General features: G+C 41.4%; 1 protein-coding gene across 6 annotated transcripts in view; it reads right to left on the reverse strand.

Moving 5' to 3' along the window:
• Positions 1 to 115: 115 nt before the first annotated feature.
• Positions 116 to 14756, reverse strand: part of DNAJC5 (DnaJ heat shock protein family (Hsp40) member C5) — a 36147-nt gene continuing 21506 nt past the window's right edge. For all 6 annotated transcript variants that reach the window (XM_075021306.1, XM_075021296.1, XM_075021257.1 and 3 more), the window contains 4 exons: positions 11752 to 11888; positions 8069 to 8282; positions 6217 to 6388; positions 116 to 5452 (listed from right to left, as the gene is read on the reverse strand). In XM_075021306.1, coding sequence (XP_074877407.1) covers positions 5349 to 5452; positions 6217 to 6388; positions 8069 to 8282; positions 11752 to 11858 — 597 coding nt within the window. In that variant the 5' untranslated portion in view covers positions 11859 to 11888 and the 3' untranslated portion in view covers positions 116 to 5348. The remainder of the gene's footprint in view (positions 5453 to 6216; positions 6389 to 8068; positions 8283 to 11751; positions 11889 to 14756) is intronic.

Consider the following 14756-nt stretch of genomic DNA (forward strand, 5'->3'; position numbering starts at 1 on the left):
CAAGTAGATCTTTAAAGTTTTTGGAAGGGTATGACAAGCAACCGCTCACAGCCTGCAAGACTACACCCACATGGCTGGCTGTGGGGGAAAGGGAGCAGAGAAGACAACAGCACTTGAGAATGAATGGCCATTTTATATAAGAGCTTCCTCTATACATATACATATATATATATAACCACCAGAAATTCCCAGCGTCTATCCTTTTAACAAAAAAATTAACTGCGCGTGTAATGTTGGCATTTGATTTCCAAATGAAGGTTTGTCTTCCAGACTGACGGCATTTGGCTTGTGCAAACGTCAAAGACAGACAGCTTCCCTCACACAGTTTCTTCTCACAGTAAAGAAAGCATCTTCTTGGAAGGAAATGGGAATTTCAGTCTTGCCGAGTCCCAGATAGCACGTAAGCCTCCCAGCGCAGGACGAGGAGCAGCCCATGGTTCTTGCAGGACTTGAACACTGACAAATTTCCTGCCACCTTGTTAGCTATCAGTTACATTTCTTTCAAGATACTTAAAGCAGCTGTTGGTGTAATGATACACTACAAACTAGATGATTTCCACTATAATACAGAGAAGCGGCATCAAATGATTAAGCATGTTAAGTTTATACCAACCTTACACTATAAACACTTGTACTGGGGGGGGTTATGTTTCAGTGCTCTAAGATTAATGCGTATTTAAACAGCATCCAGAATTATTAACGAGGCGGGGGCTGCAAAAGCCTCCCTGACCACCTTGCAAGAATCTCCTGTTAAAAATGATGCCAATACCCAGTTGCATCGGGTAGGAAAAACCCGCAGCACAAACACATTTCCTAAATTATCTGGAAATGTCAAGAACACTGAAGGGCACCAGACAGACGAAGGGCACAAACTAGTTGAGAAAAGCAGGTACCTCTCTCAAGGAGTGTATACGATACAAACGCTCTGATATAACCCCCCCGAAAGCACACTGGTGTCCCTCTACACCACACAACACAACAGCTTTACAGATGGGACAGGAATATCTTTCCAGTCGGGCTCCTGCCCTGGTTACACCTGTAGTGTTTATAGGCTGACACGAAGGGTTTGAAGACTGTACTCCCCTGACCACAGATCCACTGCAGGACTTGGTCTTTCTCAGTACCGTGCTCAAGCCTTCCTCCTCAACGGGCATTTCTGTTCAGACTGCAGGCTGTGCTCACCCAAATCTCAAAGAGTATCACATTTTAAGAACACTATGAGCGCTAATATCTAAAGCAGTTTAAAAATATTACAAATCTAAAAATAAGACTAAAAAGGTAACATGGCTCTAAAACATCACTGCATGGAATCAGCAGAAATCTACACCCTATCAGACGCCACTGAGGTTTACATAAACAAATTTATATACAGATAAATATTTAAGAATTTCCTACAAACATCACTAACAAAATGAAACTGGCATTTAACGGGTGCAATGCCCCTTCATTCACTTCAAGTGAAGCGTACAATTGGTTGTACTACAGTGCGTTGGGGATTTCCCCATCCCCAGGGAGGACGGGGCACTGCAGGTCCAGCACCACCTCCTTCTCCAGCAGCTTGGCCGCAGCCAGGAGGGATGGTACCTGAGCACTCTCTGCAGCGAGGCAGTAGCTTTCCCTACTCACCCTAAGCTACGAATGGCTCTCCACGCAACACAGATCGGGAATAAAGTCAGTGGTCCTAAACGCCAGCCAGCAGAAGCTCTCCAGATCAGATTCTCCCCGATACTCCTCCTCGTCAGGAGGAGCTACAAGTGCTAAGAAAATTGGTGCTGAAGAGGTTCGATGAGCTAGATGGAGGTGGCTGAACTACGGAAACGGAGGTCTCAGGCAACTTGTAAAAAATGATACAACTTTTAAGAAACAAAACAAACAAAAAAAAAGTCAAAGCTCAAGTTTTAATTCTGGCAACACGCTGAACAGAGATCAACAGTGCTCAGGTTTAATTTTGGAAGGAAACATTCTGCATGTAAGCCAGGTAAGGGGCTGCAGTGCCTGCAATGCTGTGCTATTGCAGTTCTGGTGGGGACACTGCAGCTCCATCCGCCCAAGCTCAGAACTGCTGAGTGATTTTCTGTGCCAGATTTTTAACCATTATTTCCAATACAACTTTGCATTTACTAGGATTCAGCTTGGTCATTTTGAAGTGCAACTGATGTTAGAGCCTGGGTTACTCTTGTACCTCACCTACAAGAGCAGAAAAAAAGTGGACTTTAACCTACTTATCTTCCAATTACACAAGTTTTGTTTTAAAGAAGCAATGTTTAAATAGCTTTCTTATATACTTCAAGAAGAACTACATTAATACACAATAATCTTAAATTCAGAGATTACAGAGTAACATGGGCAAACTTAAAACAGTTTTAAAACCCATGAATATTCATCTAAAAATGTGTTTTCCTGTCATTCCTTGTAACTGGGATCTTAGAGTAGTTTCCCTTGGAGTATCTAACATCATTCTGGCGTATAACAGCATACAGACTAATTTACTATTCACACACCACCCACAGATGCAGCTGAAAGGAAAGCAGTCTCTTTCAAACTCATGCCTTGCTAAGCGAAGAACTAAACCAGCCAATTTATCCTGGATGTAACCTCTTCTCAAGCAGTGCGAAACAACAGGTAACGGTATCGCCTCTAACCCTCATTTGCTGCCCACATTTCCGTTCTGATGTCAGGAGCGTGCGGAGCGACTCCAGGTGCATTACAGCCCCCCCTGGAGCCACAACCTCCTGCCAGCCTTTCTAGTTCAGTGGAAGTAGCCCAGAGGGGTTAAGTAAAAAGAGAGTGTTATTCCAACTTAACACGGACAACCAGCCCCCAGCCTCGGGGGTCACAGCTGCTCCACAGCAGAGCAACAATCGAAACAACTGGCTTTGTGTTACCCATCTAGATGAACACGGGGGCACAGAGTACAACAAACAATGGAAACAGCCTCTCCCTCATTCTACCAAGTCACTCTGACCAACTTTGCTTATTTACAAAGCCCCCAAAACCCCCTAACACTATTTCTTTTTTACCAAGAACATAATTTGCACAGATAAGGGCAATTTTAACCAGTGAGTTTTTAGGGGAGAAAGCCTGCAGATATTCAAGCATACTCCAGCGTGCAATTCAACATCAAGAACAGGCTTCAGGCAAAATCTACAAGGACAGCCAATGTGACATTATTTTTTTAAGCCTAAAAAATTGCTTTTCATTCCAAGGGGTCAAACAAAGACTTTAATTAAATAAGGACCTCAAGCCAAATCATACACAACTGTCCTCAAGGCCACCCAAGAGAGTTTTCCAGACAGAAAAAGTTAAAAGTATCTTCCAGTAAACCACCAAGTTCCAGGTCTAAAAGGACTATCAACGAGGAAGAAATGACTTAAGTGTGCTACTGAAATCTAGCCAGTTAATTAAAAGTAACATTTCTTCTTGAATTTTTGGGACTGATGTGGTATCACAAGTATGCTTATTTGCAACAAGCTCACATGCAGGCAACAAACATGTGCTTGTACCTACAGCTACATGAAAGTCTGATTTTGCAAACATCCCTCACTTAGCATTGAGACCATGTTAAGAACATTTTCTTCTACCCAGTATGTTTAACGCGGTTTCACATCAGATCTTACGTGCTCCATCATTTTTGGCTCATGCAAAGATAGTGTGAAAATATATTCTGAATGATTCTCTGGCAGGAGAGTCGCCTTCCTTTTCTGCTGGTTTTCTTACAGACTGAGAGTGCTTTACCCCATTCAAAAATAACACCTGGATCTTGTAAGAGAGCAGCAAACACAGGGTAGAAAGCTGTAAATAGCCTCTCAACAGAAATAGGTGAAAAATGAAAAGGGGAGACAGGGGATACAAAGGACAGTAGAGGCATTGTGATACAAAACCATAAAGATCAAAATTAAAGAGGCTGTAATTAACTGCTAAAAGTGCCAAGTGTAGGTTCTCTGGTAGCTGTTCTAGATCCTGATTTTGTATCACCTAAAGCAGGATTATTAACAACAAAATATACCAGCAATTCAGTAGCTGCCTAAAATGCTTTTTTAACAGTTAAACCTCAATAAACCACAGTTACCAGAGCAGTATTCAAACATGATTTGGTTTCACAATAGTACAGGAAACCTTTCAATGGTTTCCCCATAGTTGTTCTGAGGAAGAGAAAAACACTGGTATAAACAAGTCTAAATGCAAGACAATGTGCAAATTATACAATATAAACACAAAGAAAGGTGTTTTGTTCTTAAAAATCCATTTAAGTACTCCTCAAAGATGTTCATGAGAAAATTAAAGGGCTAGTGTATTATAAAAGCTTTAAAAAAAGACACGTAATACCCCATTTGTCTATTAAAATCTCAAATTATTAGAACAAATTTTTTAAAACCAATTTTTTTTAGAACATTTATGCTGTTGCCTACTGTCTGCATTTTACTCACTTGCTTAGTGAAAACCAATTAACAAATTTCACTTTAAGATTCTCATGCGTTCAAAAAAAAAAAAAGCTGCACGATTTGGTCTTTAGCATTTCAGGAAAACGACTGAACTCAAACGAAAACAGAATTGTGCTTGAAGTTAAAATCCCACTGCCACCACCAAATAAGCCCATTCACAGTTGGTTTTGTGGCAAACTACAGATCGCGGTTATACTGTCACTGAAGATCACCTTACACATAAAGAGCTGTTCATCAATTTACTGTTCAAAGATTGGAAACTCTCCCTTTTTATTTGTCAAGGTAGATTTATTTAAGCTGAAAACCAGCATTAGAGAGAACTCCAGCTCTGTAGGACTGGCATTTTTTGGTTCTTGGCTTTGTAAACTTGCTTAGGTAACAACGCAGGAATAGAATGAGGAATAAAAGAATTGGTTTGTTGCACTCAAATGAAAATAATGGACTTTTAAAGGTCCTTGACAGCTCAGCTGTACGGAAGAATGGTGGCTTCTGTGAAACACCTTAAATCTCATTTTTAGGCCAGTACCACTGCTTAAAATGCAGAATGTCTCCATCACACTTATATTGTGACAACTCAATACATTACATCACAGACATTTAACATAACTCCATACATGCTATAAAAAAAAACAACAGGGAAAAAAAAAGAAAGGAAACAAATAAGACCGTAGCTAAACTGCTTTAAATACTGCATGCTACAGCACTTCACGTATCATCAAGATACGACACTGAAAGGTGACAAAAGGCTGAAGGGATTACAAAATATTTTCGGCAGGTTGGAAAGCTGCCTTCTTACTGTGGCAGAATTATTCCCCCTCCCCATTCTCTACTTCTAATGTTCATGAATCTAGTGTTGAGTTGGCCATGTATTTTTTTAATCCATTCTAATTACAGTGTTTCCTTAACTTAATTAAATCCATCAGTGTGGTAGCTGGGGTGAGAGTCAGCTGTGAGCTGGGTTGTCTCTGTGGCTGATGCTGGCTGTATCACAATAGGTGCGTCTGAGGCCTCTGAAAAGCGAAGACAAAAGGCTTAGCACACTAAGGAAAAAAACCCAGCATTGTATGTTTTGGCAAGCATAAGTTACATCTCCCTACAACACTTTGATAACACAATTTTACACTCCACTAAGAGTATGATGTTAATTTACTGTTTTTCAGTCCACACGCAATACCATTCAACTCAAATCTACATGTGGAACATTTTTATATTTCCTTCTTCATGTAAAAGCAGCTGATCCTTGCCCACCATTCAGCAATGCCTGTTAAAAACATGATCAGAGCATACACAAGGCTCTACAATTTTTTAAACGATTGGTTTAATTCTACAGGAATAGCATTATATCTTCATTAATAGTATTAGATATAGCTGCTAGGGTAGCAGTCCCATTTCCTTTACATCTGACACAGTTAACAAAGCCACCTTGACACCCCCCATCCTTTGGGGTAAAAGAGCCCCTTTCTATAATCCCATGTGTCTGGCTGGTATGTTACTCCAGAGACGCGGGAAAGAAGCTAAATGATGGTCATCACCTACTGCTCTGAAGCTGACCCCACCAAGTTCAACAAAGACCCTCCAGGAGTTTTCAGCAACCGTATCTCCGGTGTTGGCGTCACCCACGTAACTCTTGTGTCACAAGTATTCCCTCACCACCATCTACAAGCCAAGACCTGTGCTGATCTTTACAAAGCAAGTGCAGCTCCTCAACCAGCACACCAAGCACTCTGTCAGAGACTGACGGTTATTCCAGAAATCTCACAGGGTTTTTACCTACCCCTTTCATCTGACTGCAACTGTGCCTCCAAGTCCTCTGGAGAGACGTAGTATTCCTGCTCTTCACCCTCAGGAGGTTTAGGTTTACACTTCCCACAGCAACAATTACAGCAGCAGCACAGACAGCAACAGCAATAGCAGCCTGTGATGAGCCCACAGAACACAAACAAGGCCTGCAGAGGACAGAAGACAAAGAAATATTCATAACCTGTGCCTACCACGCCACGATCACCGAGTTTGTGAGACTTGGATACAGGAACCAGAGACCAAAAATACAGCAATGTAGACACAGAACTTACTAGCTAGTTTTATACTTCATCACCAAGATATATTTAAAAATATGTGCAAAATATGGTTGCAGCTCCCAACATTTTATACTCAGGTGAATACTGCCAACCTGGTTTACTCGAAGAATTCCTACAATTTAGGTTTAAAGTGGACTATTCTGCTACCTCTGGAAGAAGATACAGGTCTAAGAAGCGTATCTGTATTAAAATCCAGAGGTACAATAGTTTAGGACATATTGTAGCATGCATAAATAACCCTGGAAAAGATTTACGCTAGCTAGTTGATGCATAGGTCGCGATGTAGCTACAGCAGGGACTTCGACCTACGCAGGTCGAAGGCATGGCTGCAAAGCTCACCATACCGAAGTTTGGGGTGCTGAGGTTAGATGCTACCAACATGCGAGCAAGGCAACTCAAAGCTAGTCAAGCCTGCCAGGTGCTTATCACAGTGACAATGGGCAAAATTAAAATCTTCATATAAGTCACTGCACAATTGTTTGAAAAAATTATTTGAAAAATAGCAAACAAGCACTCTGATAAAACTATTCTCTTACTGCAGGGGAATCAAGAGGTGGAGATAATGCTGGCAAAGGGTAGAAAAATGAACCCATGAAATGAAATGCCAAGACTAGGAAAAGGTTTTAATCACCCATAAAGCACTGTGAACAACATCATGTCACTAAATAAGTAAGCTGGTGCAGTTATGATTTCATACTTCAGTTTCATAGTCACGCTGTCTTTTACTTACTACTTTCTGCGCAAGCAGACTGCAATCACATGAACTCCAAAATGCAAAAGCCTGGACAATTTCAGTATGAGAAATGTGTAAATGTGCAACATACAGGGTTTTTGCACTTTTGAGTAAATGTGGTGATTTTAAAATGTGTTACTTAAAAAGACAGAAGCATATTCTGCTTAAAAATAGTTCAGTAAAATACAGCAATTCCTTGGTACTGACAGAAGACTCCTAGAAGGCATCTATACAATAATTGTTATGTCTACTGCATGCATGCAATACTTTTGAACAGCTTTTTGCATGCATTTGTGAGGAAACATGAGCTTGCAGTGTAATTTTGGTATACTGGTGATGCTCTTTCTGCTGCACGAGAAACAAGGATAGGCAAGTGAACAAATAACCTGCAGTCTCTCACATCAGAGAAGAGCTGAAGAAGTGACATTTGTTCAGGGAAGCCTCTGAGTAATTTTGTAAGCATACTTCTAAAGAGGATCTCCTGTGTTAGCTCAAGTTCACAGTCAGGACTTGTTCTGCAAAATCATTTAGCAGATACTACCAGAAAGAATACCCCCTACATCCTCCTCACTTTTAAATCCACTAGAAGGGTCCAAGATTCTCTTAGTAATATAAGTCTTGCTTATTAGGCCTGAATCACTGAAAGGTAACAGAAAAATACTTCTGAACTAGAGATGGCAACACAGTAAGAGGTTAATTACCAGATGTCAGAAATTCAGCAATTTCCAAAAGTAGAAACAAACAATTATCAAATGAAGCTCTTCAAGAGTTTTAAATGCCAATCCAGGATAACTCCTCTTTGCGCTTTTATTTACCTTTGCCCACCAGCTGGATAGCACGAAGTACGTGTTCACATTTTCTTCACCAAACTGCTCTGCTACGTACAGACCCAGAGAACCATACTTATCGTAAATGTTTCGCTTTGTGGCATCGGTCAATATTGCATGTGCATTATTGATCTCTTTAAATTTTTCTGCTGCCTCTGGGTTATCAGGGTTTTTATCAGGATGGTATTTCAATGCCAGTTTCCTGCAGAAAAAGAAAAGAGATCGTTATAGATTAAAAACTGCTATTTGGGTTCCTGGTTTTTGATATTTTTTTTTTTCATTCCATAGCCTGTCACTCAAGGGAGACTTTCAAGTTCCAGTTGGTTTCCTTCATCTGTGATTCAACTTCACTGATGATTCTTCCTTAGATGATAACAAAAGGCTACAGCAGTGTCTAACTTAATTCACAGGATTGACTTCAGACTGTTAGATTTGGCCCTCAGAAATCCAATGGAAAAAAAGAGAAACATTGAAGGAAAGTAGTAGCCTTTTTTTACCCCTCGGCTCCAGCAATTTCCACCAGTAAGTTTTGCTCCTGCTAAAGCAAAGGCCAAGCTAACAGAAAAAAGACACAGCACAAGTCTAAGATGTCGTAGCGAACACTAAATAAAAGCAAGCTACCACAGCTAATCCGCAGCATCTAAACACAAAAATAGAACAGACAATCACTTGTGGTTAATTCACCAATTCCTGTGCAGGAACAAAGTACTTTTCAGTTCATGGCCTGCTAGAATAGAAAACACTTCAGAGTTTCGAGATACCAGGAAATCACAACGTACCTCCCCTAATCATGCTACATCTCTTACAGCTAAATGACAGCAGTTTACAGTCCCCAGAGGTCTTTGAGCATAGCACAAAAAAAATCAGATTAAGCATTGATAAATTTGCTAGTTCTGACATGGCCCAGGCTATTTATAGAAATCAGTAGAAATAACTGGCCAACACCTCCTTATAAACAGAAAAAATGTGCTCCCAAGTAGAAAAATGATACAGAATTGTATGCCACACCAAAAAAGGTACTTGTCCTCCTACAGAAAATTACCACAAAGTCCCATATTTGAGAAATACACTAGAAGCCTGCAGATGTTTACACATGTCAACTTTGCAGTGGGGAAATGTTTAGACAAACATAAAATAAAGATTTATGCAAGCACACATGTGGATGCGCATGTAAATATATCACAACATTCAAACAATAAATTGAGTGAGCACTTGAAACACTCAAACTGTGAATGATGCTGCTCGAGTAAATAACGTCCACAGCTGTCACTAATGCCGTAGCCTCAATAAGGTCTGAAAACTACAGTTTTTATAATTAGAGGGAAGGGCTTAGCTACTATTAGGCTGCAATAAATAAATATTTTTCATTTCCGGTTTGCTACATGTACACAAACCCCATAGCCCACAGGCCAGCAAAGAATGTTCAAATAGAATGAAAACAAGAGGTGGTCAGTCCTCCTTTTGTAAAGGTGCAGCAGAGGAAACAAGATTAGATACAGGTTCAGGTAAGTTTGAAGCAGCGCCATTTCACCCTAGGATCTAGTTGGGTTATTCCTCCAAAGGAAAAACTGTTGCAGTTTTTCCCCCAAGAAAGTAAAATTATTTTCCAGTTGCTAAGGCTTGAAGATTACAGATTCAAACTTCCACTTAAAGGTTTTAGGAAGACACAGCTTATTTTTGAGAATCTGTGGAACCAGTTTATTCATCGACTTCACCATATAGTTGCCATCAGTATTAATATGTAACTTTGAAAGGGAAAAAGTTCTGGTAAAGTTTTAAAGACTAAAAGAAAACAACTTCGAAAAAGAATATCCTCATGTAAAGATTACTACTGACCCCTAGTGTAATGTTAAATACATTGCCACTAGTCAAATAGTCTGCAAGACTGCAGCTCATGCTTAAGGTGAAACAGCAATAGCTTTTAAGCAGATTTTGGGGGAATGTGGAAAGAGAAGATGTTACAGGACTTTTTTTTTTGTTTTTATTTGGTCAGTATGAAGTCACTTCATGCATCTAACTCTATAAAAAAAGAAATAAAGAAAAAAATCCTCTTTAAAATAGTAACTCCACAAGGAATAAGAAATTTTGAATGGATTTTTAGAAAAAAGTCATTGTTGATACTCAGTCTTCATCCCTATTTGCATCTTTTATCTATAGCCCACTGTGCCAGAATTGGAAACTATGGACAAAAGGGCAGTACTGCACATCTGTGATCCCTGTAAGCCAGACACAAGGCTACATGACATGAAGAATTTAACTCTGATCACACTGTCTTAAAACTCCGTTCAACTGTGGCGGGTTGACCATGGCTCGACGCCAGGTGCCCACCAAAGCCGTTCTATCACTCCCCCCTCCTCAGCTGGACAGGGGAGAGAAAATATAACAAAGGGCTTGTGGGTTGAGATAAGGACAGGAGAGATCACTCACCAATTACCATCACAGGCAAAACAAACTCAACTTGGGGAAAATGAACTCAATTTATTACCAATCAACCAGAGTAGGGTAATGAGAAATAAAACCAAATCTCAGAACACCTTCCCTCCACCCCTCCCTTCTTCTCAGGCACAACTTCACTCCTGGATTCTCTACCTACCCCCCACCAGTGGCACAGGGGGACGGGGAATGGGGTTTACGGTCAGTTCGTCACACGTTATTTCTGCCGCTTCATCCGCCTCAGGGGCAGGACTCATCACGCTCTTCCCCTGCTCCAGCGTGGGTTCCCTCCCACAGGAGACAGTCCTCCAAGAACTTCTCCAACATGGGTCCTTCCCACGGGCTGCAGTTCTTCACAAACTGCTCCAGCATGGGTTCCTTCCATGGCACGCAGTCCTTCAGGAGCACACTGCTCCAGCGTGGGTCCCCCATGGGGTCACAAGTCCTGCCAGAAAACCTGCTCCATGGGCTCCTCTCTCCACAGATCCGCAGGTCCTGCCAGGAGCCTGCTCCAGCACAGGCTTCCCACAGGGTCACAGCCTCCTTCGGGCACCCACCTGCTCCGGCGTGGGGTCCTCCCTGGGCTGCGGCTGGAGATCTGCTCCACCGTGGACCTCCATGGACTGCAGGGGGACAGCCTGCCTCACCGTGGTCTTCACCACAGGCTGCAGGGGAATCTCTGCTCCGGCATCTGGAGCATCTCCTCCCTCTCCTTCTTCACTGACCTGGGGATCTGCAGGGTTGTTTCTCTTACATGTTCTCACTCCTCTCTCCAGCTGCCGTTTCTGTCTGTCCCGCAACTTTTTTTTCCTTCTTAATGTTATCACAGAGGCGTTACCTCTATCACTGATTGGCTCAGCCTTGGCCAGCGGTGGGTCCGTCTTAGAGCCAGCTGGTATTGGCTCTGTCGGACACAGGGGAAGCTTCCAGCAGCTTCTTACAGAAGCCACCCCTGTAATGCCCCCCCCTACCAAAACCTTGCCACACAAAGCCAATACATCAACTTTAGATAAAGACCTTTCAGAATGATGCTGCACATCTGAGAATTGAAGCCTAGGCATGCTTTCACACCAATTTTTGCAAGAAGCAACCATGTCTTCACTGGTTTTCTTACAAGTTTTTCTTGAAAAAGGTTTAAATAAATCAACTCGAGCCTATACATAAATAGGCAATCTGCTGAACACTTAATTAAAGCTATTTGTGCTATTGGGCAACAGGTGTAAAACATGAACCTTTACCTGTATGACTTTTTGATGTCATCTGAAGTGGCATTCTTGTCCAACCCCAGCACGTGGTATAACGATTCTCCAGAGGTAGAGAGCGAACGTTGCCTCTGGTCTGCCATCTTGAACTAACCTGAAGAGAAAACTGGCCCCTGACAAAAAGAGATTAAGAAACACTTAAACAAAGAAGAACACAGACCTCATTAATCAAATCATCCTTAAAACCAGAGTTTGCGTGTGAAAATTAATCTTTTATAAGGATTAAATGGCTTTGAAAAGAAAAGGCTCTTAAAATATGCGGAAGTTAAAAAGTTACAAAACTCAGTGAATTATCAGCGAAAAACAAGTATTACATTTTCAGCACAACACCAGGCACCCTAGAATCACTACTGTATATACTCAACTCTTCTTTCCAAAAAACCAAAATAAATAGCTGAGGCATAGCTGTGTACTACATAACACATCCCTAAAGCTACTTCATCTTCTTTCTTAGTTTTATTTATTAGTGATAATACCTATAAAAACAACTCGACAACAGAGAGGTTGCTGTTACATTGAGGCTGCCTTTTTGCGCCACACTTGCATAGGGGTAAGTGATTTCATATGCATTTTCAATTGCAGACATTCTGTTATATTAAAAAAACAAAACAAAACAAAAAACCCACCAACAAACCAAACCTCCACATACCTCCCAAAACCCCAGCCTCCCATCTTATCACTGACACCAGGTCAAGCAGAATCCTTTAGACAAAATCCAGTTTGACTAGGCCTGTGCATCCTACTACAAAAGAGGGAATGCCTGCCCGCTTAGAGAGGAGGACATCTCCCCTCTTGAAATTTAAAGTTGTGGATCAAACATTTAACATGTATTCTAGTTAAAATCATGGTACTTGAACGTGGATTAACCTCCTGCTCCAAATTCAAACGTGAAAGACCCTAGAGGTCTCTCCTGTGCCATGTCACAGACAGATACGGTTATGTCCTCTAACATCCTGAGGAGATTAGCATTTGCCATTCTTTAGCTGCAGAACTGCAGCAAGGATGAGCATTGAGGAGAAGACTATTGGCTATTTTTGGATTATGTCATTACAGTTAGCCTACACCAGATTATGTAGTCTTTGAAAAAGATATTTAAAGCACCAGACTTTTCTAATTTAACCCTTTGCCTTATATAACAAAGTTAGTAACTTCAGCTTTTAAAAGGCTACCTGAAAGACATACTCTCAGACATGACATCTTGCACTGCCTGGTTCTTGATATGACCTCATACCATTGATACGCTTCACAAAAAACACAGTTCTGTTTGTACCAACACACGGGTATCGTCATGCCTGTACAAGTGTGACTAGGTGGCAAGGATGTGGATAGAGGCATTACAGCTTTCTTGTTCATCCCAGAGCCTATTGTTAACTACTCTTCTGCATTTGGCCTCCGCAACTTTAGATTAGTTTAACACTGGGCACTATGTCCAGTTTCTTTGATTGGAATACACTGGCTAAACTAGCAAACTCTCATCTAATTTCCTTCAAGAAGTCTTTAGCAGCTCTGGTAAGTTTAATTAAGCTACCTAATAAGGAAGCTATAAGTTATTATTAATAGTAATTATAGGTCTAAATTCTAATGCTTTGGCTAAGAATTCAAAATACACCCCAAATCTGGAAGGTGAGTATGTGGGTAGGGAGAGAATTTTTTTTTTTTTTAAATTATAATGTTAAGCTACCAAAAATTTTCTGTGTGAGAGGAAAATTATTGAGTGCTGCAAGACACAATACAAACAACTCATTTATTTGGGCACAATCTGACTCAGTGACAGGGAAAAAAAAAATACATTTCAGGCAAGAAATCCCACATGCAGGAATACACCAGGCACAACCCTCTGGGCAGCCTCCTCCCATCCACAGCTATGGGTCAACCTGGCCGCAGCCTCCCAGCCCCCTCCACCCAAGCGGTCCCAGCGCTGAGGTCAAAGACTGATGATCCTGACGTCTATCTGGTAATCTAGCTAATCGTACAGGCCTGCTCCAACCGCTGCCCTGGCTCCCCCGTGCAGCTTCTCCTGCTCTCCAACCACGACCACCACCGCTTCTCCGCAGCCCTCCCAGGATACCCTCCTGCAGCTCTATCACGTCAGTCACTCATTAGCAGCATCCAGCTAAGGGGAGTGTGTCTATCGCTATTGCTCTTTGCCAGGGACCTGTGGGATTAATCTGAAGTCGGGGCGGGGAAAAAAAAAACCAACATCCTGGTTGAGATTGTACATGTTAATTTAGCTCTTCCAAAGGCATTGCTTTAAACTGGAGCTTCGAGGACATTATGAACATTTGTGTTGTTTAAAGTCTGTAGCTCTATTTCGGTGTAACAAGCTTCCTTTAATATCAATCCAACGTGCCCTTGGTGCACAGATGCTGCAGATCACAGGTATACGCTATGTTCTGCTTAATAAAATCTCCACTGTTAAATTAGGGCCAATTTGTTTAATAAAAATGAATTTAATTTGATCCAGGCGAGGTCTATCAGTCTGCAGGCTGCCTGTCAAGAATAAAGACAGGCATAGGAATAAAATTCCACACTGCTACAATCTTTAATAGCTTCAATCTGAACAGTTCAGGGTATCTGGAGTTTGGTGTAATGGGGTGTCTGTTTTTCAAAACTGGTATGAAATGGACACGCTGGCCTTGGCAGAAGAGTGGAGGACAATGTGGTAATGGGAATTCATCTGGGAAGCTTGTTATTTAAGGGAACAGAAGAGTATTATTACTAGGAACGCAACCTTTGGCTTTTCAAATATGAAACAGACAATAAAGGTGCAAGTTATTTAAGTTCAGAGTACTTCATAAACCAGGATATTATCTATCCTACTGTTTTTACAAGTGGCTCTAATTCGCCATAGTGAAAGCTGCTCTGTATTTTTAAAAAGTGTTGTATTCAGCAGCAACAAGCCATCTGCTACATATTCTAACCAAGCAGGATGCCCTGAAGAGGTTTCTGTCAGAAGGCTCTGAAGAAAGGTAATCCTCGGG

Source organism: Buteo buteo, chromosome 2 (genome assembly GCF_964188355.1).
Source record: "Buteo buteo chromosome 2, bButBut1.hap1.1, whole genome shotgun sequence".
NCBI classification, from domain to species: domain Eukaryota; kingdom Metazoa; phylum Chordata; class Aves; order Accipitriformes; family Accipitridae; genus Buteo; species Buteo buteo.